Genomic DNA, 24,359 nt, shown 5'->3' with positions numbered 1-24,359 from the left:
GACGCCTTTAATGCTTTGCTCCTGAGTTCCTATAGCTTCTAGTTAGGCTTTCGTCAGAAATGTTGTAAAATATACTTTCCTTAAGGAGCCATTTGTCGCAGTTTAGCGACGTACTGGTTTCTAATTTTTAAATTGAAGCAATCAAGAGAGATAAAACAAGTAATGTCGCTGGCGCCAACGTAGCGACAAGGAGTACTTGTCTTCGTCGAACATCCCCCCCTTGAGGAACGTCCAGCGGTATCGCTTATTCGGCAACTGTCAATCAATTCGTCTCCATCTTCGTGTGATTATCTGTCTTGTTTGCTAACTCGAACTAAGGTTTAAATGCGAGAACCAGGCTCTAGGTTAGAGCGTCGTGTATATTTTTCTGATTCCAGCATATCAGCTGCGTCTTGTTATCTCTTATTTGGGAACCAAAGCTCAGCTCGCGTTTGTGTGTGTGCGTGTGTGTGTCAAGGCTCAGCACTCAGGCGCAAATACACGCTGAGTCATTCATTCGAATGTATAGTGTGTGGTGTATACTTTTAAAGAGAATACTCTAATGTGCGGCCCGCACTCGACCGATACTCTAACTGCAACTGCCGGATCCAGCTGTGTTGATTTACTACTTCACAGATGTCTAATGTGATGCCAACCACAAACAATCAGCGGAAAAGCCTGGTGATTGCACATTTCGCGAAAACTACGCCCGTGCTCCACGCTTGTGTGATTCCTTTAACAACGGGCCGCTCGGTACAATATCGAAGCTTCGGGCTAGCCACATCAACCGCTCTAAAACTTAGCACAAGTTTAAGCGCATCAACTTCCCGGTCAAAACAAAAGAAATGCCCAAACACATAAAGGCGCAGAAGGTTAGGCTATAAAGCATTTTTATGTACTTTGGCTTACCTTTTCTTTTTTTTTCTTCATAAAAAGCCACAAATTGGGCAGAAGATAGTGTGGGAGTGTTTATTATCCTTTCTCTCTACATGGAAATATTTGTAGGTGTAAAGCGAGTAATCCTCATGAAGTACGCAAAATACTGGGTCACGAAAGTGGCAAAATGCTAGGCATAGTGCAAATTTCTCGAACCAACAGTGCGAATTGCCAGCAGATTTAGTTTCAGTCGTTTAATTTCTTGTATATAATAACGCGTCACACATTTAACTTTTCTCTAAGCTACCTCCTTACTTTTTTTCATTTTTTGTCACATCTTGATATTGTTCATGCGTGTACGGAGAACAAATGTACGTGAAAACAGGAAGGATGTTTCCTACAGTAATAATTATATCATATTCCAAGCACACAATTAAATGATTATTGTTTTGTTTACAGCATGTGTCATAACGTCAACTAGCCGAGACATTAGGGTGTCGAAGACAACGCCTCCGTATCTATGCACTGCACGGTATGACCAGGTAACACTTCGGTGAAGGATGTCTTCGCTGACTACTCCGCGTGCTGCAACGAATAGCTTAACAAATGTAAGAATTCATGTCACCTTTCCTGACCCTTTCATTCATATAAAGCTTCCCATTGTGTAGTAGCCAAAGACTTATTTGTTACCAAAATTTCCGATGCCACAATGAAGTCTTGAATGAATGAATGAGTCAGTCAGTCAGTCAATCTATAAGTAAGCCGACCCCGTCATAAATACACATAGATATTTTATTCTAAATGAGGCAACACTTGTTCTAGTTCTCGCAGTACGCGCAAGGTCTATGAACATAGAGCCCAGTATACTGCACAGTTAACGAACACAGTTTTTTAGGCGACGACTGCGCGTCTTCACCGAACGGCAACGGAATATTAAGTCCTGCATGAAACTCTATACCCGCCTCTAGGGTGCTACCACAAAAGCTACAACAACGAAATTCCTGACCACTGTTCAGCCTACTCACTAAAACATACGGGCACACTTGACTCAAAGTAAATCTGCGCAAGTTTGCTGCGTCGCCATTCTGCACCGCACACATCTACAGCGTAGTAGTGCAAGACAACCGAGCGCAGTATTTCAGCGAAGACATACAGCCTGATTCGCTCAAACGCCACTCTAATATTCGCTTCAGCTCCACCTCTCTCTCAAACACTGCACGCTTATTGAAATGTTCCTCTAAGCCCACAACCTTGCGTTGGGTAGAAACAGCGCAGCCTTCGGCCGTATTTGTTCACGGCAGAAATTCGTATCGTTTCTCTGAAAAACGAAGCCGTGGGTTACACGGAAACTTTTTTGTTTTTTTTTTCGGTGCCGCGGCTTGAAGCCGTGCACACACGCAAGCGAAAATCGCGAGGTGATTAATAGGGCTTCGGAAGGCGAAGATATATTATAACCCGCACCGAGAGTATCCACTGCTGTGGCTGCTCTTCTTTACAAGTCCGCCATCTGGCAGAATGATCGATGCTGTGAAAGCGGAATTTATCGCTGTGGCTTCAGCCGCACTCCCGTGAAAGGTGCAAACGGTGGCGGAGCTGTTCGCCGTCGAAAGACACGTGTAAAGCAAGTAGGCAGGCATAGAAAGAGGCATATTTATATCGCGAGGCGGAAGCGCAATCGGGGAAGTGCGGTGAAACCATTCTACAGGAGACGTCACCATCCCATTCTGTGCAGGGAGTTCTTCCAGTGACGACTATAACAAGCCCCGTCACTTGGATGCCTCCGTTTTTCTAAAGCATCCGTTTTGTAAGAATGCTTGACACGTGCGTGCTAAAGAACCAGTCTTTACGGATTTTTTTGTTGTTGTTTGCCTACGAAATCCTCACGCGTGCACGCTGTGCGAGATCTCTGCGTGGGAGACAGAAATGCAACGGGAAAGGCCGGGAGGTCAACAGAAAGAGAAGCTTCCGGTTTGCTAACTTAAACTGGGGGAATGGTAAGGGGGTAAATGAAAGAGGGTGAAAAATAGTCGAGAGGGGAAGGAAACGCTCGACAAAAGAAATAGGGGGTGGGAAACGCTTGTAAGTAAGTACCCAAGCCTGTCTAACAGACCACTCGAACGTAGAAAATTCAATAGCCCCTTCAACGATTTCCGGTAGGATCGTCGTTATACGCCGGCATTCCAGGATTCTCTGCTCCGAAAGCAGCCGGTGTTGTCGACACGGGCGAACATGGTCGCGCGCCGACTCTGTGATATTACTGCTTCGGCAGCCACACCGAATTCGCCACCGTGAATCTGCGGTCGCGAATAGGCGGCTGTGAATTTGCGGTTCCGAGCGCGCGGTTGTAGATACACGGATTTGACGTTGACGTGTCGAGCACCAGGCGTCGCGATGGAGCCACTTCGGCAAGGATGTGGTTGCATTCCGAGAGGGACGTATTCAAATAATGATAAGGCCTTGCTTGTTCCATAAACGACATTCAGTGGAGGAACATAAATCCAATAAGGGAACAACAACGTCTATCACAGCTTAGGTGGAGCCGTGGTACTTAAGACTTCACTAATCGATCGGCTACGGCTACCCAATTGCATTCACCGCAAATTTCTGTCACAGTAATGACAACCGAGCGTAATATTCCATTTCCAAAGCACTAATGCTAAAATCGAAACGACACAGAGAGCATAACATTGCATTACAAAAATCGGCCGATAAGACGGCTTTCCTTCTCTTCTGAAATGGGAACAGTCTTTTATTCCCTCCCACTCATACTGATTGCTTGCTGAACAGATATGGTAAGTACATAGGAAACATAAATGAAGCCTCGTTTTTTCCGTAGGCCAGTCAAGCTTGAATTATTCACATGAGTAACTAAACCATATAAACTGCAGTTCTAAGCCGAGCTTGTGATAGCGAATCACGTTCTCTTTTAACTTTATTATTATATTTCTTTTTCAGCTCACGTAGAGTGACTTGTGTTCCTCGCACGCAACCTTTGTTTATCTCAACGAGAAATTGCTGATGTTGTTGAGAGGCTATTCACCTTCCGTTTACTGATTATCAGTTGCTCCAGTTGTTAGATACGGGACCTCTTCCTGAGCCTCCTTCGAGTTCACTAGACCACATCGAATCGCGCCACACCTAAGTAAGGAACGCAGAAACACATCTACCACGTTCCCGAGGCGCAGCACGTACAAACAAGTTGGCGTCCCCCACCTCGTGCGCCGCATGTGGAGCTATTCACTGCTTGACTCTTCCCGAAAGTGTAGCGGGAGCCTGGCACTGTTCCAGGTAACGTGGGTCCCGAGCAAAGCTGCTTTGCGGCTCTGAAAAGTCGCTCGAGAACAAACCACCTGCCCCCGCTGTGCGCTTGCAAGCCGCGAGGCAAGACGGCTGTAATGCACCGTGAAGCCCTGGCAGCAACCCTACCCCCCATCCGCCTTTGGTACGGCAGTTGCAGACCAGGAAGGCAATACCGCAGAGAAGTAAGCCCTCAAATAAGTGGAGCAAATGGAGCGACCCTCTGAGCCGAATGTGACTTGCACTCGCACGCGCGCCTACCATTGGCCGAAAATGACGCCACCTGAGCGGGCTCGCCGATTGGCCGAACGTGACGTGACTTCGAGACACCGAAGGGGTTAAAAGCCAGAGACCCGGAGCAGCAAGAGAGCATTCCTTCATTCATCTCTTTCGAGCTTCTTGCCACGGGCCGCAGCGTCCGAGTTGCTGCCGGCCCGTAATGACTTTATGACTGTTAATTTCTTTGTACTCTCACTGTAAATAATGTAAATAAACCTCAAGTTTTCATCTCGAAGTCCTCCTCAACCTCGGCCAAATCCCGCACCCAACGGGAAGGTCAAAAATGTGGGGGACAGCAATTGGGATTGTCCTCCAGGTCCAACACAGTACAGAGGACAACCAATCCACCCTACAAGCGCAGACCTCCAAACCTAATTGATTTAAACGATTATCTGCCACACTCGATTGTGCACCTTTTCCACTTGACGCACTGCTATTACATCAACAAACTAGGCCGGTTATTGCATTACACGGCCTGCCAAAATGCATTTATGCATACGAGTCTTCCGTAAAACAGCGCATAACCCCCCCCCCCCCCCCCAATAGGAACCTCACTATCTAAAATATTATAGACGACATGGTATCATTCCCTTAATAAAAAGCAAATACTCGATCCAAGGATTATCTCACAAGAACAGCTACATATATTTTCTTTCTTTAGTAACCCTAAAGAAAGTGCATAAAACCGTATGGGATGATGTACCCGAATGTCACACGAAAGGCAAATTTGTCCTACGGAAAACGGGAACAAAAAATTTGCCGCACATCGTAAATAAGATTTTGCTACGCCAGAACAATTTTATTCCAGGTTCTCTTTCGTGTTTGATTCAGCCTCGAAAGCACACGCTAAGGAAAGACGCGGATAAAATAATTAAAATTCTCAGAGTTGAGCGACAAAGCCTGTTACTGCTTTAAATTTGTTTTTACAACAGATCTTCGTTGAACCTGCTGCGATAGCGTGCTTTCAATAATATGAATATCGGACCCTTCAGTGCGGGCTTATTGTCATGGGAGATTAAGTGAAAAACTGCCATGAATATAACACGCGGAAAACACATTTAATCTTCATCGGTTCATTTGTTTACTGGCGCCCGCGTTTATGGTATTTGTCTTGCGGCGTCTTTCCTTACGAGTTGGCCGTTTTGTCATAACAGGTAAGCAAATAACCGATAATTACCTGTGCTTTCATATGGAAGTAAATTAATATGTTTCAGTGTAATCGTTTGTCACTTCTCCCTGTTATTGAGCTGAGCTTGTCTCCACGTAATATGATTCCCGTGTCATAAGCTGAACCTAAATGTGGTCCGGTGTTGCTATAGTAACAGGTGTCAATAAACAAGCGAACGCAGCTTTTCAGACGCGTGCAGTCGGCCTCGAAAGCGTTCGGAACACTGGCCCTACCACAAATACGAATTTCTGTGGTGTTAAAGTGCGACAAACCTGATTTACTGGATGACTGTGCATGTCGCAATAATTGCTAGGGCTTCACACTTTGAATACGCGGATATATACCCCGGCTTCGCAAACATTCGTCTTTCTTTTTTCTCCTGCAAATGCTGCGTTCCGTTTACTGTTGCGCCATAATGTACCTTTTAAAAGAACGCCATAAAAGCTATAGATGCCTACTTTTAACTGAAAATGTACTGGATGTTTCCGCGAATATTAAAAAAAATTCCCCGACAAAACGAAAGAGGATGGTAATAACTAATTAGTGAATAATTCATTCATTCATTTATTTATATATTCATTCGTTTTTTTAGCTACATCATTGAGTTTTTCGTGTGTGAGCCGAAGCGGGTGCTGACGCCATCTTGAAAAATATTCCCGCAATGGTGATGTCGTAGAACTTTACAGCGGCTGCTCGATACTGTTGAATTCTTCATGAGAAAATACTGATCACACTGCGCTCAAGCGGAAGCAATCACCGAACCTGGAAAATTAAAACGTACTTTACCAATACAAAAAATGCTGAAAGCGCAGTGAGATACTTAACGCAGCAATGCTGCTGTTACTCCACGGGTAATGGATAAACCTTCGCATATGAAGGACTGCTAGTGACCCGGATGTAATGCGTCCCATCATTTACAGCGTGCTCGGTCTCAGTATTTTCTGGCCGATGTATCAAGTAGTTGGAGCCTAAAATACGTAAAAATGTATGACGAGAGGTTATACAAATCTTCCTGTCCATGAGCGAGAACTGAAACAGAAAAAAAAACCCTTCCCGACACTACTTTCGTACACGTCAAAGGAGGCATTCTACCAGAGACCAATCAGAAACTAATTTTATACGGATGTGTCTTCCGAGTAATTACGCCGTTCGGTATACTCGAGATATATGCCGATTTGCATTTCCGCGAATTAAGGCAAGGCAGTGCGTGCCGTCTTCAGAAAAAAATGAAGCTCGGCGCCTTTCACGCGGCCTGCATTTAGGAGCTCCGTCACGTGAGTTCGTCTGTTTCATGTCGTTAGAACTTTACGCGGTGGGACAAAACTGTGGCTTGTTATATATGGAACTTGCTTGCTACCGGCGTTTTGCCGCAATTTTCGTTAGACCATGCATGAACTCACCTTCCGCCTATACTTGTCATCTGTTATGCCTTTTTCCAGCCAAGTTACACGACGAAACTTGAGCCAATGAAAGCAGGCAAGCATGTTCGCAACGTAAAATTTGGTTTATGAACAGTCGACAGGTTTATAATAAGCTCACTCTTTCTATGCCGTTGAGAAACAAATAAAACTGTAGTGGTTCGTATCAGTCAGAGATGAAAGCGTATTTAGAACCCTTTTTGTTCTCGTTGTAGCCAACGTCGTCATTGTTATCGTAGGTTTTTTCGTCCTCGTCAAGCGACCAGCATTAGTAGTCCATTGGCTAAGCCATAACCATGACGCGACAAGTATTTCGCACGGTCACGAACGGTGAACATCATAGCCGGCCAATCATTGGGCGCGCGCACGTACGCACGCATACACGCACGTACACTCACACCCACACACATACACACACACACACACACACACACACACACACACACACACACACACACACACACACACACGCACGCATGCACGCACGCACACACACACACACACGCACGCATGCACGCACGCACATACATACATACATACATACATACATACATACATACATACATACATACATACATACATACATACATACATACATACATACATACATACATACATACATACATACATACATACATACATACATAGGGGGTTTCTTCAAAGCTCAGCACGCAGGACCCGACGTAGCATATGCAGGAAAGAGACGACGAACCTTTTGGAAGACGTATTTACTTAACGTTTTCGGCTGGTAGACCAGGCGATAACGTTAAGTAAATACGTCTTCCAAAAGGTTCGTCGTCTCTTTCCAACACACACACACACACACACACACACACACACACACACACACACACACACACACACACACACACACACACACACACACACACACACACACACACACACACACACACACACACACATATATATATACATATATATATATATTTGGAGCTCACTGACTTAGTGAAATTTGTATGGCTTGTCATTTTCAACAGCACAGGCATGCCCACCGCTCATCAAAGACTCCAGGGGCGCTACGATCAAGAGCACGGCTGGACCGTACGTCGAGGGAGAGGCCGTGCGACTGACCTGCGAAACAGAAACGTGTAGGTACAGCCTGCAGACGCGCACGCTACCTTACTATGCGACCACCCATGTTCTAATTATTCGCTGATGGAATGGAAAGTAAGGGTTTGGTTGCCGAGAATCTCGCGAAAAAAAAAACTTAATTCATTCGGTTGTAGTTAAACAGAAAGCCTATTGAGCAAACCGAAATGCCAATAGAGACACGACAGATTTCCCATGAAGACTTTCGTTAAGGCAGCGAGCAGGTTCGTTGTTATTTGACGCCTCCGTACCACAATTCCACGCGTATTGATTACCCCTACCCTTTTTTTTTTTCTGTAGCGTTACTTGTGGGTAAGTGCGCAGAGAATGCGTTAGAAAATAAATGTAAACTCGATTTCTCAGTCGCACAAAAAAGACAGACAGATAAATAGGAATACGAAACTGTAAAAATAACAGAAGTGCCGTAATACCAAATAGCTACCCTGGCCATTTCACATATACTGGATGTTCTTTATAGTTCTAAGCTTATTCTGGGGAACGAAACCTGCACGTATTATACAGCAACGTAAATATTAAAAAAACCAAAGTAAGCTCATATTGAACGCACTTTACAGTGCCAAAAATAAACGGCCCTTGAGTAGATATTGTTACACAACCCCACTAATAATTAAGCGTTTTATTAACAATATCTACAACCACATTCTCACCTTGTGATCTTTTATTTGTAAGCTGCGCTCTCATGAAGTTCCTATACACTGCTGCTCCCTTGCACTCAACGCTGTCGTGGATTTTGAAGGCCTGCGCTTGTTTGTACCTTAACATACAATAATGGGCGAGCTATAGTAATAATTACTGGGAAAACTAAAGCAATGGTGTCCCCAACAGTCTTGCACAGCCGACTGAATAGAGGTTGGCCTCCAGCCTGAAAATAAGTAGAACACTAAGAGGACATACACTTTTGGGACAAACTACAGAGCTGGGTAAGCATGCAGTAACTCATTCATCTGCGACCTCGAGATCAAGTGCTAGAATCCTTGAAAGCAGGCATGAGGTTTTGGAACCGCAGTACCGTTAGCACGCAAACGAGGACAACACGGGTAGGGCAAGCTTCAATCTTGCACTGAAGAAACGACGCATGATCTTCCCTCGCGCTATCCTGTTCCCTATATGGTTAACTGACTGACCAATTTCTGGGGCTTAACAGCCCAAGTTGACGCAACGGTCTACGAGAGATAGCGTAGTTGAGGGGCTGCGCAATAGTTTTGACCGCCTGGGCTTTGGTTACATGCTCACCAATTTATGTATACGTATCTTCTGGCGTTTCTCCGCCATCTAAACGAGCCTGCCACGGCCACATATGGAAGCCACGACTTTGTGCTGACATCACCTTAGCAACTGGGAGGCCAGCGCAGGCTGTATTTCCTTTACACACTCTCGACCTCCAAATGGCCGTTTTCTTCTCGCCTCCAAATGATGAGCGTTGCTTTCGTCCGATGTACACAGTGGAGCCCGATCACGAAGCACGGGATTTTTTTTTTCAGGCGACCACGACGTCACGCTCACGTGGTACCAGAACGGCATGCAGATGAGGACGGCCCATGGTACAGTGGCGACATCTGACGGTGGCTGGAAGAACCTAGTCACCGTGGGTCCCCTGAGTCGCCACGATCTGCACTCGAACATCACCTGCCTTGCGGCAAGCAATGTCTCGCTACCCGGATCGGCCACGGCGCTTCTCGATCTATACAGTGAGTAACGTGAAACAATGTAATCGCATCAGACAGCCAGACTCCTGAGCATTGTGTGTGTCACTCTGTTCTATTCTTCTGTCCCCGTTTATGAGGCACGTCATACCTATCATTACGTTTAGCGAACACACCCACCTATTTGTTGATAAGGAGGATGGACTGAGAAAGTTGGTATTGATTCACGTCGAACATTTAGCTCTAATACCGGACAAAGAAAGAAAGGCGAGAACACACCACGAGCGCTTACTATCACTGAAGGTATATTTCGGAAAGGTGGGGACCGAGTGAAAAACGTGCGCATGCCTCTACATGCGCAGAAAAGATTATGGAGCATAAAATTACACAACATCAAGACCAAGAAAAGGCATGTCCTTCAAACAGGGCCTCTATCACAAGTTTAGACGTTGCGTAAGCGTGTGACTTGGTATAGGATGCAAGATACGAGACATATAAACAAGATGTAAATGTAGAGATTTGTCAGCCAGCCCTCTCTATAGCGCTGCATGAGAAATAGCTTTCTTTTTTGTACTTCGAAAAGGGATGACCGCCAGGGACAGACTGACTGACTGAATAAACTTTATTGAAACCAACAAGAGGTGGTGGCTGGGCTTAGGGCTCCCACGTGGGGACGTCGAGGGGCTGCCTCTTCGCGGCCTCGCAAGCTTGCTGAGTCGCCCAGATTTGGTCGTCAAGCTTGGAGCGGCGCAGGGCAGCGTGCCATCTCGACGAGAGGGTCGTGGGGTTAGTGTCGGGGTATTGTGTACAGTTACAAAGCATGTGTGGAAGTGTGGCTGGCTGTGTTTTGCAGATATGGCACGTGGGATTGGGATAAATGTCTTGGTAGATTTTGTTGTAACGTTGTAACGAGGGGTAAGTATTGATTTGTAGCAGGCGGAAAGTCGTAGCCTGCGCTCGGGATAGTTTGTTGTGTGGGCCGGGGAAGGTTCTACGCTCTAAGTAGGGAAGTCCTTCTACCCAGGGAGGGAAAGATAAAAATAAATGACAAGTTGTTTGACCAGAGAGCATCTGCTCCTGGCGATACCTTATAGTTGCGGTCAAGGAAACGAGGTGACAAAAGATGACAGACGAAGACGACGACCAACTTGAGAAGGTCTCTGCCAGATTCTGGAACACATAAAGCCCCACACCGTCACCTACAATGTCACGAAAAAATCTACAACTGCACAGAGTTCTCTCTGTCACAGAGCCACAGTCGGTAGCATCATCCAACCTCTTTGTACGTAAGAAAAAAAAAATGCGACTAAACCAATCACGGGGAGTCCGTCTATGCGTCAGCGTCCAGAAATGTTTATTTCATAAATCATACTAATGAAATTATGAAGCAGGAAAAACACCCGTTCAGGCGCCCTTGCCTCTACCTTCTCACGGTTTTAAAGGACCTGCTGTAATATATTATTTTTTTTGAACTGCCATTATGAGCGTAGAACGACCAGTTTGTCCTTCTTATGGACATTCGCGAGAGTGCGAGATACGTGCTATACCGTCCCGGAAATTTGGAAATTGTCCGAAAAAACGTGCTAAAGGCTGTCGTAAAGTGTCCGCGCTGAAAGACCCCGTCCCTTAAACCTCCGCGGATTACACACTTCGAACCCGTCGAGCCACCTCGCAAATAGCGTCCCTATAGTTGGAGGCATCCTCGCAACGTCACACTTTCCTTCGAACATGTGTTCCACTCACGTCCGCGGTTCACCCTTTGTGAGAGGACGTTGTGGCGAAGCGAGTACCGATCGACCGGCAGCGACAACCCCCGAAAGTCCACCGGTGCTGTTGCGATACCCGAATTTTCTAGCGGTCGCCACGCTACCTCGGAGCGTGAGTCGGTTTCCTGATGCACAGATTCGCGTTTTTTGCGACTTGGCGTCGAGGACCGCGATTCACACTATGTCCTGCCTCGACGCAGGGAAACGCGCCCAGTACATTACGCATTTGTCTATCGACGAAATGCTAATATATATAAAAGGAAAATACATTTGAGCATATATCTGGGAGAGGTTTAGCTGCCAGATTATACGTCCGGCGCCCGTATTTGGATATTCATAAGCGTGTCCTGCTCCGTAAAGCTTATTCTTCGTGGCTTCTTCGTGAGCGATGCGTGAAACATCGAGAACGGCCGTCCGTGGGGATACGGTGTGGCTGATGGCGGTGGAGGAGGGTAAATATTTGACGAGGGTGCTAAGCGTACGCGAGGCCGGGAGCTGTTCTGGCACCGGCAGGGCGGTTAGGAAAAGAGCAGCACGGACTTCCCGAGAACATTAATAATTGTTGTTTGTGTCGGTAGCGCTGGACGTTGCGTACGTGTGGCCGCAAGTGATACCCGAGCGATCCGAGGCACGGTAATGCTCAGTTCTCGCCTGAGCATTTGCTTAGACGAGTAGTTGTTGACGTCCGCGATACCGGCCGGTAGATCCGAGCCTAATACAAAGTTTTGCACCCCATCAAGATACTCAGCATCTTCGTTTGGGCATACATATAGTAATGGATCTTTGTTTGCTGCGCACCTTATTTAAACGAAGAGAGCATGGTCCATTGGGACGCGTTTTTTTATTGACGTTTGAGCAGGAGAACCAGCGTTTATGAAGAGTACGTCTTGATAAATGCTTGTCGTCTGACCGAAACGTCGAAAATAGAAACGCCCACTAGACCATGCTGTTCATGAAATAAATAAATAAATAAATACACATATGATGCAGTTATATATGCAAAAGGTTGAAAACCTCTACTGGATTGAAGAAAACATTTAAGACTACTTGGCTTCTGAATCACACTATGCCTCTGAGTGGTATGGGAGCAGTCAAGGTAATCACAAATACATTTTCGAGTACAGTCAATCGCCTCTGCAACGAACACCTCTACAACGAAATGACCTGTATAACAAAGGTATAATTCTGACCCGGTCCTATTCTGAGTGGTGCGGTGCGCTACCTTTACAACGAAGTCAACTTTATAACGAATGATTTCGGAGATCGCCCACGCACTTCGTTGTAAAGGCGTTCGACTATGTGAAATTGAAAAAAAAAAACTACCCATATAAGAAGAGTAGATTTTCAGGGGATGCCTCAGGACGAGAGAAAATACTTAGCGAAGAAACACCACGCAGCGCCGGCACCCATCAAAGCCTGTAAACATTCACGCGCCTCCAGAGCTCGCGCGAGACCACATGCGAGACCACGTGCGTCTCAAGGAGCTTGTTGGCGTCAGGCGGCGATCCAGCCCATCCAAGCACGTAAACGACCCAAGTGAAGTCGATCTATTAAGGTAATGATGCGATTCAACGCATTTACTCCTTGCATTGAGGCTATCTAGGCAGCGTTATTTCAGCGCGCACTTCCATACGGAACACAGCCGGTAACCTGCACATGTATAGCGGTACAGCATAGATGGCTTAACGCCCATAGGCCGACTGGAGATGTGTGTGCGGTCCAGCACCGAATCACGTCGAGCTATGACGTAGTTTCCGTGAAACCGAGGTCTACGGGAGACCCCGGGAAAGATAATTTCTTCGGTAAAAAGAAATGAAGTGTTCGGCAGCCTCAAGATCGAGCATGACATTGCAGTGGCAAGATTCAATGCACGTCCAAATACCAAGACTGCATACCAGCGCCAGAACAAATTTCACATTTCTCGGCGATGCAGTCCCCTTCCTTCACCTCCCCCTATTCCCAACCCCCGTGATCGCCCCTCTTTTACACGCGTTATTGTTTTTTTCGAGATGCGCATTGCCTAAACTGCCTGAGAGTGCGAAATGAAGAGGGGTAAAGCTGCGTTTTTTTTAATATTTATATTCCATTATTTCAGCGCTCATATTATATAAGACAGGGATAATTGTACATTGCTGGGAGCGGCCTTCGTACTGCAGAAGACTTATATAGGCTGATGGTGACTGTTTGATGTAGAGAGAGAAGCAAAAATAAAGATTAACTAAACTTTGCCCTGTATTTCCCTACACTGGAAACCGATTTAATGTAAACCTTTACGTTCGTAAAGGTTCAAGTGCCCTGATTATGGCGTGCTCGGCACTCAAGTCTATCGCCCTCAAGTACTGTAGAACAGCTCGCGTAGCTTTCTTGGCGCATGTGCTATAATTGCGCACGCTGCCGATATCTCTGCTTCGTTAAAAGGCCAGTCGTCCAGCATGCTCAAGGGACACTGGATTGTCTGGCGTTGTTCGTCGAAGCGAGAACAGTGGCAGAGCCACCTCACAATTTCACTGAGCGCGCATGGGTGAACGAGCCATTCCAACGCGTTGGCTGCACTACTTGGTGAGCGCTGCAGTGTCGGCTGCGAGACGGAGAAGCGTCTTTTTGATGTACTGCTCAGGAAAAAAGAAAGACGCCTTTAAGTTGGTAAGCCCAAAGCGACATCAACTTCTAATTTTAGCACTGATATATGGAAGCCGCATGGTGCATCATGTAGTGCTAGTGCTCGGGACATGCATACGCTGATTGCGTGTGCATTAGTTAAAATATATATATTGTGTCGTTATTTGTACTCCGTCTCGCTCGCACTGTTCCCGAGTTCCTTCTCTTCACGAAGTTAATTTACCTACCTGCAGTAGCAGACGACAGATGTAGCGGTGAACATTTCAGTTGCTCCATCCGAACTTTAGGAATGTTTCAAGTACCGTATTGTATATTCTCAGAACACATAGCTGGAAATAAAGCCAATGACACTAAACTACTTTGTCGAGTGAAGAAAAGATGACTTAAAATTCTTAAGGCTTCCATATCTATGAAATAAACATAGGCACCATACCTTCTTGTTATAATCCCGTTGTAACTTGTAGTCAGACATTTAATGGGCGTTCTCTTTGACAGCGGACCACACTGCATTTCGTTGCATAGCTAATGACGCTGACGGTGTGCGCATGATGGGTGGCAATAACAGCCATTGGAATTATTCTTTTCTCTCCACCGCAGTGGCACCAACGGCGGTTATCATCTGGAGTTGGCCCGCGCAGCAGACTGACGCCCCTTCAAGGTGGATCGGCCTGCCCGGCACAGATGCACAGCGCGAGCCACCGAATAAGACCGCCGCAGCGGATACGGCCATCGGCTCCAGCATTCCGTTGTCCGCAGACGCCAAGGTGGCAAAAAGTGACGTGGCGGCGCCTGCATCGTTTGGTTCGCCTTCCGAACGCTTCTCCGCGAAGCCCAGGAGCTTCGAGTGCGAAGCCACTGGTAGCCGACCGGCGGCAAACGTGACGTGGTTTATGGACGGCACGGCAGTGGACCGGGCTTTCAGCCGAAGCGTGACCGAAGGCAACGTGACCACGAGCATGCTTCTGCTGCCGGCATCGGCCCAGTCCGGCAGGCTGCTCGAGTGCCGCGCCATCAACGGCAACCTGCCCGAGAGCCGAGGCGTGCTCAGCCGCTTCCTCAAAGTGGACATGTCGCGTAAGTGAAAGGCCCAAGGTAAAGGTCCCTTGGAACACAGCAGCGTCCTTGATATACGTTACAAAGTTACAAATACACAACGCGTTATTAGAGAGGAGGAGTGCTTCCGTGAACGCGTGTATGGCTGTTTACCAAGCCCCGAAATGTCAAAGACGTAGATGGCAGCAGTATACGGAGCAGGCCTCCATCTCTATATTGTAAAGTTATCTATGTTTGGAACGATTCCAGTTTTATCAATCTCTGTCCTTATTTTTGTTTGCGCCAATAATCTAAACCTGTCTTGCTTATCTCGACTGATGAATAGGTAATGCTTCCATCAGCTTTGAATCGCATCTCTTCGAGAACGTGGACGTCTCCTACGGGTCTTGATTGAAGAATACCTTAACATTCCCCTACGATGTGCTGAGTCGTTTTGGGACTAGAAGCAGCAACAATGAAGGCACCACCTTATGCCACTTTCTTCAACCACGACGCTTGAGAAACTTCTCTCTCGTTTTTACTTTCTTTTTTTTTTGCATAAATGCTCTCACATAAAGGAAAAATTTTATCGGTACAAGGTGAAGATTCTATTCCACTGATATTTTCTTTTGGGCCTGGTCAAGGATACTATAGGCAACCGTCTACGCCATCACCACGATTGACTGGCAAGAACGGTAGCTGGTGCAATTAGATTGAGATTCGCGTTGAAAGAGAGATAGGTAGGCGAAAATTTCCGATAGCTGTCTGCCACGTCTGGGACAGTAAACCACATAATTTTATATTCCATAAATTCTGGACTGGGATATTACGTGGAGAGAGAGAGATAGAGAGAAGAAAGGGGAAAGTCAGGAAGGTCACGGGAAAACTTGGTTTCCTACTGTACTCTGGGGAATGGGGAAAGAGCAAAACTACGATATTGAGACAGTACTGATGAACACCGGATTAATCTTGGCAATGCGGGGTTCTTTAACATAAACCAAAGCTTGGTACGCGAGCGATTTTTCGTGCTGCTCCCGTCGAAATGCGACCGCCGCGAGCAGGATCGAATTTGCGAGTTCATGCTCGGCAGTGCATCACCATATATGCTGAGCTACAGGGGCGAACCATAATTATGAATTTATATAATTGCATATTTATTTTGTACTTAATAATATTTGGGGTTTCACGTGCCAAAACCACTTTCTGATTATGAGGCACGCCGCAGTGGAGGACTCCGGAAATTTTGACCACCTGGGGTTCTTTAACGTGCACCTAAATCTAAGCACACGGGTGTTTTCGCATTTCGCCCCCATCGAAATGCGGCCGCCGTGGCCGGGATTCGATCCCGCGACCTCGTGCTCAGCAGCCCAACACCATAGCCACTGAGCAACCACGGCGGGTTATTTTGTACTTGCATGGGAGATCGAGAAAACCGGACATCGCCCTCCTTTCACGTTTACACTTTCTCGCGTTTCTTTTTTGTGGCACCTGCGATTCATTCGAAGAAGTGGTACAGTACCAGTTTGCTGTTATCGCTTCGATATTCAATGCTACACATCTCAATCACCCAACGAGATTGCATCAATCGACGTACTTCGAGTGACCAAACGCAATGTCATGCAGACAAGACTGAGGTCAGCATTCGGCTCGGCGCGGGTCTCAACGCCAGCCGCATCGTCGAAGGCGCGGACGTGTACATGGAGTGCTCGGTGCTTGCAGCCTCCAAGGTCACCGAGGTCACCTGGCGTCGCGACAGGACAGAAATCAAGGGGTTCGCCAGCGGCGAAGGGTCGTCGGACGCTCTGGTCACCTCGCGCTACATGGTCATCCGAGGGGTGACCGTCGATCAGACTGGACGGTACACCTGCACGGCCAACACTGCTGACGGAGAGAGCGTGGAGAGCGCTCCGCTGGAGGTCCGCGTCAGACGTGAGTGCGCAGAGGTTTTAAGCCGCAGGCCCAAAATTTCGAGGGTAGTATTCAATCTCGCGTAAAGTAAGGTTCGCTGTTGGCCATTGTAGGGGCAACAGCCTGGTTTATCGTGCCTATGGCATCCATTGTATCTAAAGATATATTTCATGACCGAATGATTCACCTTTTACCGACATTGCCAAGCAAACTTAAGGCGCCGAACATAGAAACTTACAAAGTAGGCAACACGAAACGAAAAACATCCTTTTTATGTCATGCTAATGGCACGATCTTGCTGTGTTTTCTGTATCAGGTATATAAGCAATTTGATCCTTCCGCGTCGTTGGTGCGAAGAAGTATATTAAAGACGCAATTTGCCTGTGTGAGTGTTAGGTTTCCTTTCTCTTTTTCTTTCGTCTTAGCAATTTAGTTTTCGTCTACTCAGATCTTGCTTGCCAGGATTTACAGTTTAAACAAGTTGTTACATGCCGAACTGCCATGGAAAAGAAACCAACTTCTTCAAGTGAAGTACTTTCGCTTTTGTTTCGATCCTTCTTGTATTGTTTGAATGACAAATAAAAACACTTCCTCACGTCCTGCACGCAACCCAGTACTGGCCAATTGGAAAAGGCTGCGAACTAAGAGAAGTGCTGTTATAACGGGTGTCCAAGTCCGTTTTCGCGAAAGAATGCCTGGCTCATAGCGGCCTCGCTGCTCCACCTACATACCTACAGTGCGCTGAAGTGATCTAGGAAAATTGAGTGCAACATCCGTGCATGTGCTACGTGTCAAGGCGGCGCCAACGCTTTGTGCTGAACGATACCTTGGTGGTTCCTCAAGGCCAAAGCGCGTCGCCTGAACTTTGCGTTCGAACCTCTGTTCAATGTGATTCCGCAGCTTTGCTTCGGGACAGAGATCTCAAGCCCGGAGAGACTACGGAAGCTTATGATGTAAATCAATATGATGATAAATGCGTAAGCCAAATTTCCATGACTTTGTCAGATAGCGAAATAATGCATTTCAAACGCAGGTGGTTATTGATGATTTGCGACTGTAAGGGGTCGTGGAGCATGCCTAAAGCAGAGGCCCGCGCTTGTATTAAGGTTGTTTCCTCGAAAAAGAAAACAAGAAGGAAGGAAACGAGCGGTTCTTCCCCAATTCTTGCTTTTTTGTCGTTTTCGTGTCCTTGTAGTTTAATTTGCGCCGCGACATCAAAAGCGAACATCCTTCACTGGCTGTGTCTCGCTGCACACGCGCCGCGGTGCGGTGTGCGGCACGAAACTGTCCTAGCGGCGCGGCCCAACGAGCCACTGAACGTGACCTGCGACGTGAGCGCGGATCCCAGCGAAGGGCTGCGCTTCTTCTGGATCGTCGTGGACGACACCGGGAAGAGGCGTCACATGACGCGGCGAGAGGGCGCCACCGGAGCCGAGGAGGCGGACTTCGAAGACCGGCCACCGGAAGCGCAGGACTCAAATCGGCTCGAAGTGCAAGTCGACGCACACCTGTTTTACGCAACGCTCCTCTGCTGGGCGAGGAATAGCGTGGGAACGCAGCGGGAGCCTTGCAGACACCGGTTCCAGTTGAGGCGTAAGATTTTATTCGATCGAGTCGAATCAATCTCTACTCAGCATCTTCGATGTTTGCCAATTAGGCATCGCATCTCGAGCAAGGAAGCACATTCTCACAGCTGCTAGTCCCTGCATGCCCAAAAATAAGTATTTACCCCGATCGACTGGGCAGGATTGGGTGTGAGGCTCAAAGGGCAACATCTCAGCTACCTGTGAGTAGACGATGACATTGTCCTGTTCAGCAACACTCTAAATGTATTGCAACAGATGAATGAGGACGTTAAGCGACAAGTCTATATCAGACATGAAAAAAAAAACATCTGACCTTTTAAGCTAACGTTAGTAGGCTGGTAGGAGAATAAGTATTTGAAATTGACAGTCATTGTCAGGATCCCAAGAAGCTGTAGAACAATGCACCGGATGTTTTATTTCAAGTTCACAGAATTTTAAAAACATCACCGTCCCATTGAGTACAAATCTACTTATTGAGCTGGAATACTGGAAGAGGTATACATTATTTACTCTGAAAAATAAATATGCATAATTGGCTAAATAACAAAGTTTCACTAAATAGATTTTAAACTAACTGCTTTAACGCAGCTTTTGCAATTCACGAATTGAAGCCAGTGATTTTGCAGGGCACATCCACTTGGAACGAATTTCGAAACTTTCGAGATAAGTGATAAAGTTTCGAGATAAGTGCAGTAAAACTTATCGTAAAAATGCACTATTGTTCGATTTACTTTTTTACCAAAGCGCATTTCTATGCGTTGAAGCACACAAGTTACTGGAATACCAATGCATTACGTTGCAAACCTGCACACCTTGTAACTAGTGTCATCCCCAGGATTAGTTCGAAGTGGGTAGGTCTTTATAAAAAGTCACCAGCTGCAATTTGTAATTTGCAATATGTGGCCAAAATTAGCCAAATTTAGTTAATTAGTCAAATATTCGCTTTCATTTTGTTTTTACTTCGCAAATAATGTCTACAGCTGAAATTATTGTGAACGTATAATGGTTTCCAGCAAGTAGGGAAAGCATTATACGTTAACCATGCACCAACTGGCCGAGCAAACTACTCTACTAAACTGAGATTATTGTACCTCAAGAAGTAGAATTATGCTACATGTCAAGGGGCATCTTTAAAATTTTTGTTACCGAAAGAGCAGAACACCCCGTACAGCTTTATGCGAAGTACTGAAAAGCATCATCATCAAATGCAAATTTCCGAAATAATGACCTGGAGCACATAGGTCAGGCACAACCTAGCGATGGCCTGCAGTTTACCGTTATACTTAAAAGAAAAAAATCATTAGGTGCATACAACCAGCGCTAGCCTACGGAGCTGTAACATGGGGGACAGAAACAAAAGCTTCGAAAGCTAAAGCTCACGCTCCGACACATGGATAAGGGTAGCGCAATGATCGATAGGAACTAGAAGGCAAACTGGAGTAGTTGATATTAAAATTAAAGAACTCAAGTTAGGAGAGTCATTTAATCCACAGAAGAGGGCTAACCAATGGTCTGATTGCGCGGCAGAATGGACGCCAAGGAAATGGCCAGTGCAGGCTAGAACGGCAGATTATTAAGCGGCGATATGAAAACAGAATATCAGCTGATATTATAGAAGGGGCCGGCAAATAAGGTAAGCAAATGTTTACAAGAACACCGTTTGGTGGACATACTGCTGTGGACATAGGATAGGATGATGCTAATGATGACGACATCCTTCATGTTGTGGAAAAATTGTGGAAAAAGTGACACTAAAGCTGTCCTTCTTGCTTCAACATGGAAGATGTCGTCATCATCAGCATGATCCTGTCCTAGTCCACAGCAGGGTACGCGGGGCACTCACCAAACGATTTGTTAATGTTTGTTTTCAACAAACATTAAGCTAGATCGCTAGGTACGACAGTTCGAGCGAAAGCATTCTCGCGAGGAGCAATGGCTTGGTAACGTAGTGAGCGTGCTGTATAAAGACAGACCCTTAACAATGACGGACCGTTGAAGTTGGCACACCATTACCTCACGCAGTGTAATGTAATGGCTAATGGCTAAAGACTTCGGCTCAGCACCGAATGATTCCTTAGCAATGACGAACTCTCGCATTGCAATAGCATGGGACGAAAAATCACGCAGTAGGTTCTAGGAGCTCTTTTATTTGCGGAAATATGCAAAAACAACGCGAAAGTCGTGATATCTCACTTACGTTAGTGACCCCACGCTCTTTGTGCAGCAGAGTTCGAGATAGCTTGCCTATGGCCACAGGACCACTTTTCTACTTTTCGGGCTGCTATTCTGCCTGCGACTGCATTTTCAGAAAAACGAAAACAGAATACTGAAAAAAATAAGTATACGGCCGCTTAGTACTTACGTAATATCTAGCTTCGTATTGCCTTGTGGAGATCAGTCTCTCGTGTGTGGTGTCACGAGTTAAGGTCGGCACCATTTCTGGCGCAATAAGAAAGAGTCCTACAGTGATAAAGATTTTTTCGCGCCATTTTGATAAGCAATCTACCGTTGCATCTGCCCCTGTCGCAGGTGTTCGAGCGTCCAGCCTTGAATGCGTGGTGGGCAACTACACGGATACGTCCTTCTCAGTCACGTGTGCGTCACGTCGACGCGGTCATGCCAGGAGCGGCAGCGACGACCCCGCAGCGGCGAAGTCCCGGTTGCGCATCGAGCTGTTCGATGCGACGGCCGGTAACCGGTCGGTGCGGGGCTTCTGGCTCGCGACCCAGTCTGGCAGCGCAACCAGCGCCGGCGGTGACCCGCAGTTCATGACGGGTCTCAAGCCGGCCACGGACTACCTGGTGGTGGCGCGGCTAGAACCGGAAGTGAACGTGTTCGCCACTTACGTCAGGACCCTGGCGCCTGCCGAGACTGTCAGAGAACGAGAAGGTACGCGAGACCAATTCATCATTTACCTAACAAAAATATGTTGTGGGAACAGATAAAAATCAAAATATGGAGTACTGGTGCGAAAAAAAGAAAGTGACAGCGTGAGACAGATAGAAGAATGGATGATGTCAGCGAGTTGATCTTCAACAAAAAACTACGTGCCTTTCCACTCTATGAACAAGGGCGGCAAGCGAAGCTGTGTATGTGAGCCCCTTAATGGTGAACTGCACCTCCGCCGCGGGTCGACCCGACATTGCATTATCGTTGGGATCTGCCCACGTATGGAGAGTGCTTAGCAACTGCTTCACTTCCACTGAGGGTTGGCCCGGCATTGCACTATCTTCAGCATCGGCCCAGATATGAAAAAAAGTTGGCCAGATTCTAGTCATAGACAGATTCGATGTAAAAATGAAATCTATTTTGCTACCCTACAATCGGGTACGCTGGAGGTGATCACGACAGCCGTCACCGCCTGTGGCGATGGTGGCAACGCCACAGTGGGAAATTTTAGCACGGTCTGAAAAATACAAAGCAATCAGGGCAATAATAACAGTTCAAATAACACTAATAAATTAGACAATGCGCAGTAGACTATTTACTAAACCAAACGATAGTAAATGGGACAATCAGCGGTTTCTCAATAAAAGAAATATCCTCAACCATTATAAGATATATGCACACAATTAATTACCTCGAGAAGTTGTTAGGCAACGTTTAATTGACATAACACCCTCTATTCTGATAGCATTCACTAATAGGCTGTGCTTGTGTTAGGAAGTTCCTGCGTGCGTTCCAATCTTTAGAACTACAGTTTTGAATGAACTCTCAGTCAAAATGTGGCGTCTAAATAATGCTGCACAATTGTAGATTTAGAGTGCAGATGGAAAGGAAAAAAAAAACACAGAAAGGAGACAAAATAAAAGAGTTGCAAGAGGTTTACCCTAAGAAAGGCATCTGGTTTGTTATCTTCTGCTGGGAAAAGAATAATGTGTTACGGTAAGCTAAAGCCAGTGCTCAATGTAGCATTGCAGTAAAAGTAGTAGATACAACCTCATCTCTAAGACGTCTGACCGTTAAATTCGTTCGAGAAATTGAACAGAAAATCACAAAATCCTATATTTTTTTGGCGCGATTTCTTGAGTCTGCGACAAACATCATAAAACAAAAGGATACGTTCTAGTGGCGGCGTCATTTCTATTTCTCCATTTTTCCATTCCCAATAGAACATTATCTTTTAGGTGTGATACCTCGGTGTTCGATCGTAAAGATCATCTGAGAATCCCGACAACCTATACTACTGCGTATGATGAGTGCACTTGATTACAATTCATATTGCCTGTTTTTCTTGCCACAGTTCTCGGAAATCATAACCGGCTACGGCGATTCACTAATCTTCACTGTACATTCTATGCAGAGCGCGCATCGACGGCCGAAAGCACAACTAGGGTGCCTCCCATGATGACTACGATCGCCGTCATCGTCTGCATCGTTGCGACCGCCACGTTAGGCTTAGCAGCCACCTGCACAGTGCTATGGTTCAAGCACCACAGGAGACGATCGCGACTGCTGAGAGCGGCCGCGGCTCGGAAACACGCCGAACACAAGGCGTACCTCGCCGCAGACGCTTCGTGCAGCTGATACTGCGGACACAAGCGGAACGCGTTTGCCCTGAGCACTCTTCTAGTTTCCTCACACTCACTCTGTTCGCACCTTCATGTCCTTACCAACAGTGTCGCTCACGATGAAACATCGCAAGGATGATACGTGCCTTCACTTTCAAATTGGTGCTTCACCACCCTTCTCGACACTGTGCGTCCTTAGATGCGTTAAAGTGAAGCTTTACCTCAGGTGCCTCAATGTAAATACAGTAAAACCTCGATATAACAAAGTTGAAGAGAGAGCCTGATCGAGTTACTTCGCTATATCCATTATAGCACGTACTGTGCTAGGAATCTATATAATGAGTTTAACAATAATTTTGCTTGCTTCGACCGTCATGTCCATTATTTCGTTATATCCGGCTTCGTTATAACGAGGATTCACTATACATGGGGAGGGTGAAATCGTTTTTCTCGGCAAACACTACGTATATTTTGATGAGGTTCGTTGCATTTATATACAAGAGCCATGCATATTGACTGCTTCGAGTGAAATTGTTATTTGAGTTATAATTGTCTCTACGAAAAACCTTGAATACTGCAAAAAAAATCAAAGATCTGCTCTATTAGATTTAGCGCTCTAGATCATCAGTAAAAAAGATATCAGAGTTCGGACAACTGAACCCATTCAGACACGTAAAATAAACAAAATAACTGTATTGTGCAACGCTCTGCATTATATATCACTAATTTGCCGGTAAAGATTTTTCAAAACCGTCGTAAGCATGGCAACTACATCACGGAAACTCCAAACCTAGGTAACAAATTTGCCCGCTTTCGATGCTCTATCAAATAATGTGTGGATCAGTGCGATATGCGTATTTGGTGCAGAGTTATGGTTTTTCTAAAAATGTCTCCTTGAGTTTTCTTTCGCACAATTCTTCAGTACTTAAGAATCTTCACACCTCGAATCAATGTTATGCTGCAAACAGTCAGTATAACTGCCAATTTCTACTTGATTTCAACAAATTTTTTTCGAATCAGATATACGGTTGTCTACGGAAAGAAATTGAGCATTCTACAAATATCTTAATACGGAAATAGTTCTGCACGAGATAAAGTTTGTTCTAGCAGAGTTGTTAAGCATGGCAATGAACTAACGATATAAAA

The 24,359-nt window shown here is 46.1% G+C and overlaps 1 protein-coding gene across 1 annotated transcript; it reads left to right on the top strand.

Moving 5' to 3' along the window:
• Positions 1 to 9,667: 9,667 nt before the first annotated feature.
• Positions 9,668 to 23,877, top strand: LOC142566664 (uncharacterized). The gene is made up of 6 exons (XM_075677496.1): positions 9,668 to 9,836; positions 14,774 to 15,250; positions 16,832 to 17,137; positions 18,338 to 18,709; positions 21,232 to 21,591; positions 23,006 to 23,877. Exons 1-6 carry the CDS (start codon positions 9,668 to 9,670, stop codon positions 23,227 to 23,229), a joined length of 1,908 nt encoding a protein of 635 aa, XP_075533611.1. The 3' UTR covers positions 23,230 to 23,877.
• The last annotated feature ends 482 nt before the right edge of the window (positions 23,878 to 24,359 follow it).

Source organism: Dermacentor variabilis, unplaced genomic scaffold, assembly GCF_050947875.1.
Source record: "Dermacentor variabilis isolate Ectoservices unplaced genomic scaffold, ASM5094787v1 scaffold_13, whole genome shotgun sequence".
In the NCBI taxonomy this organism is placed as follows: Eukaryota; Metazoa; Arthropoda; class Arachnida; order Ixodida; family Ixodidae; genus Dermacentor; species Dermacentor variabilis.
Note: the sequence above shows the minus strand (reverse complement) of the source record. Positions and strands in the feature narration are given on the sequence as shown.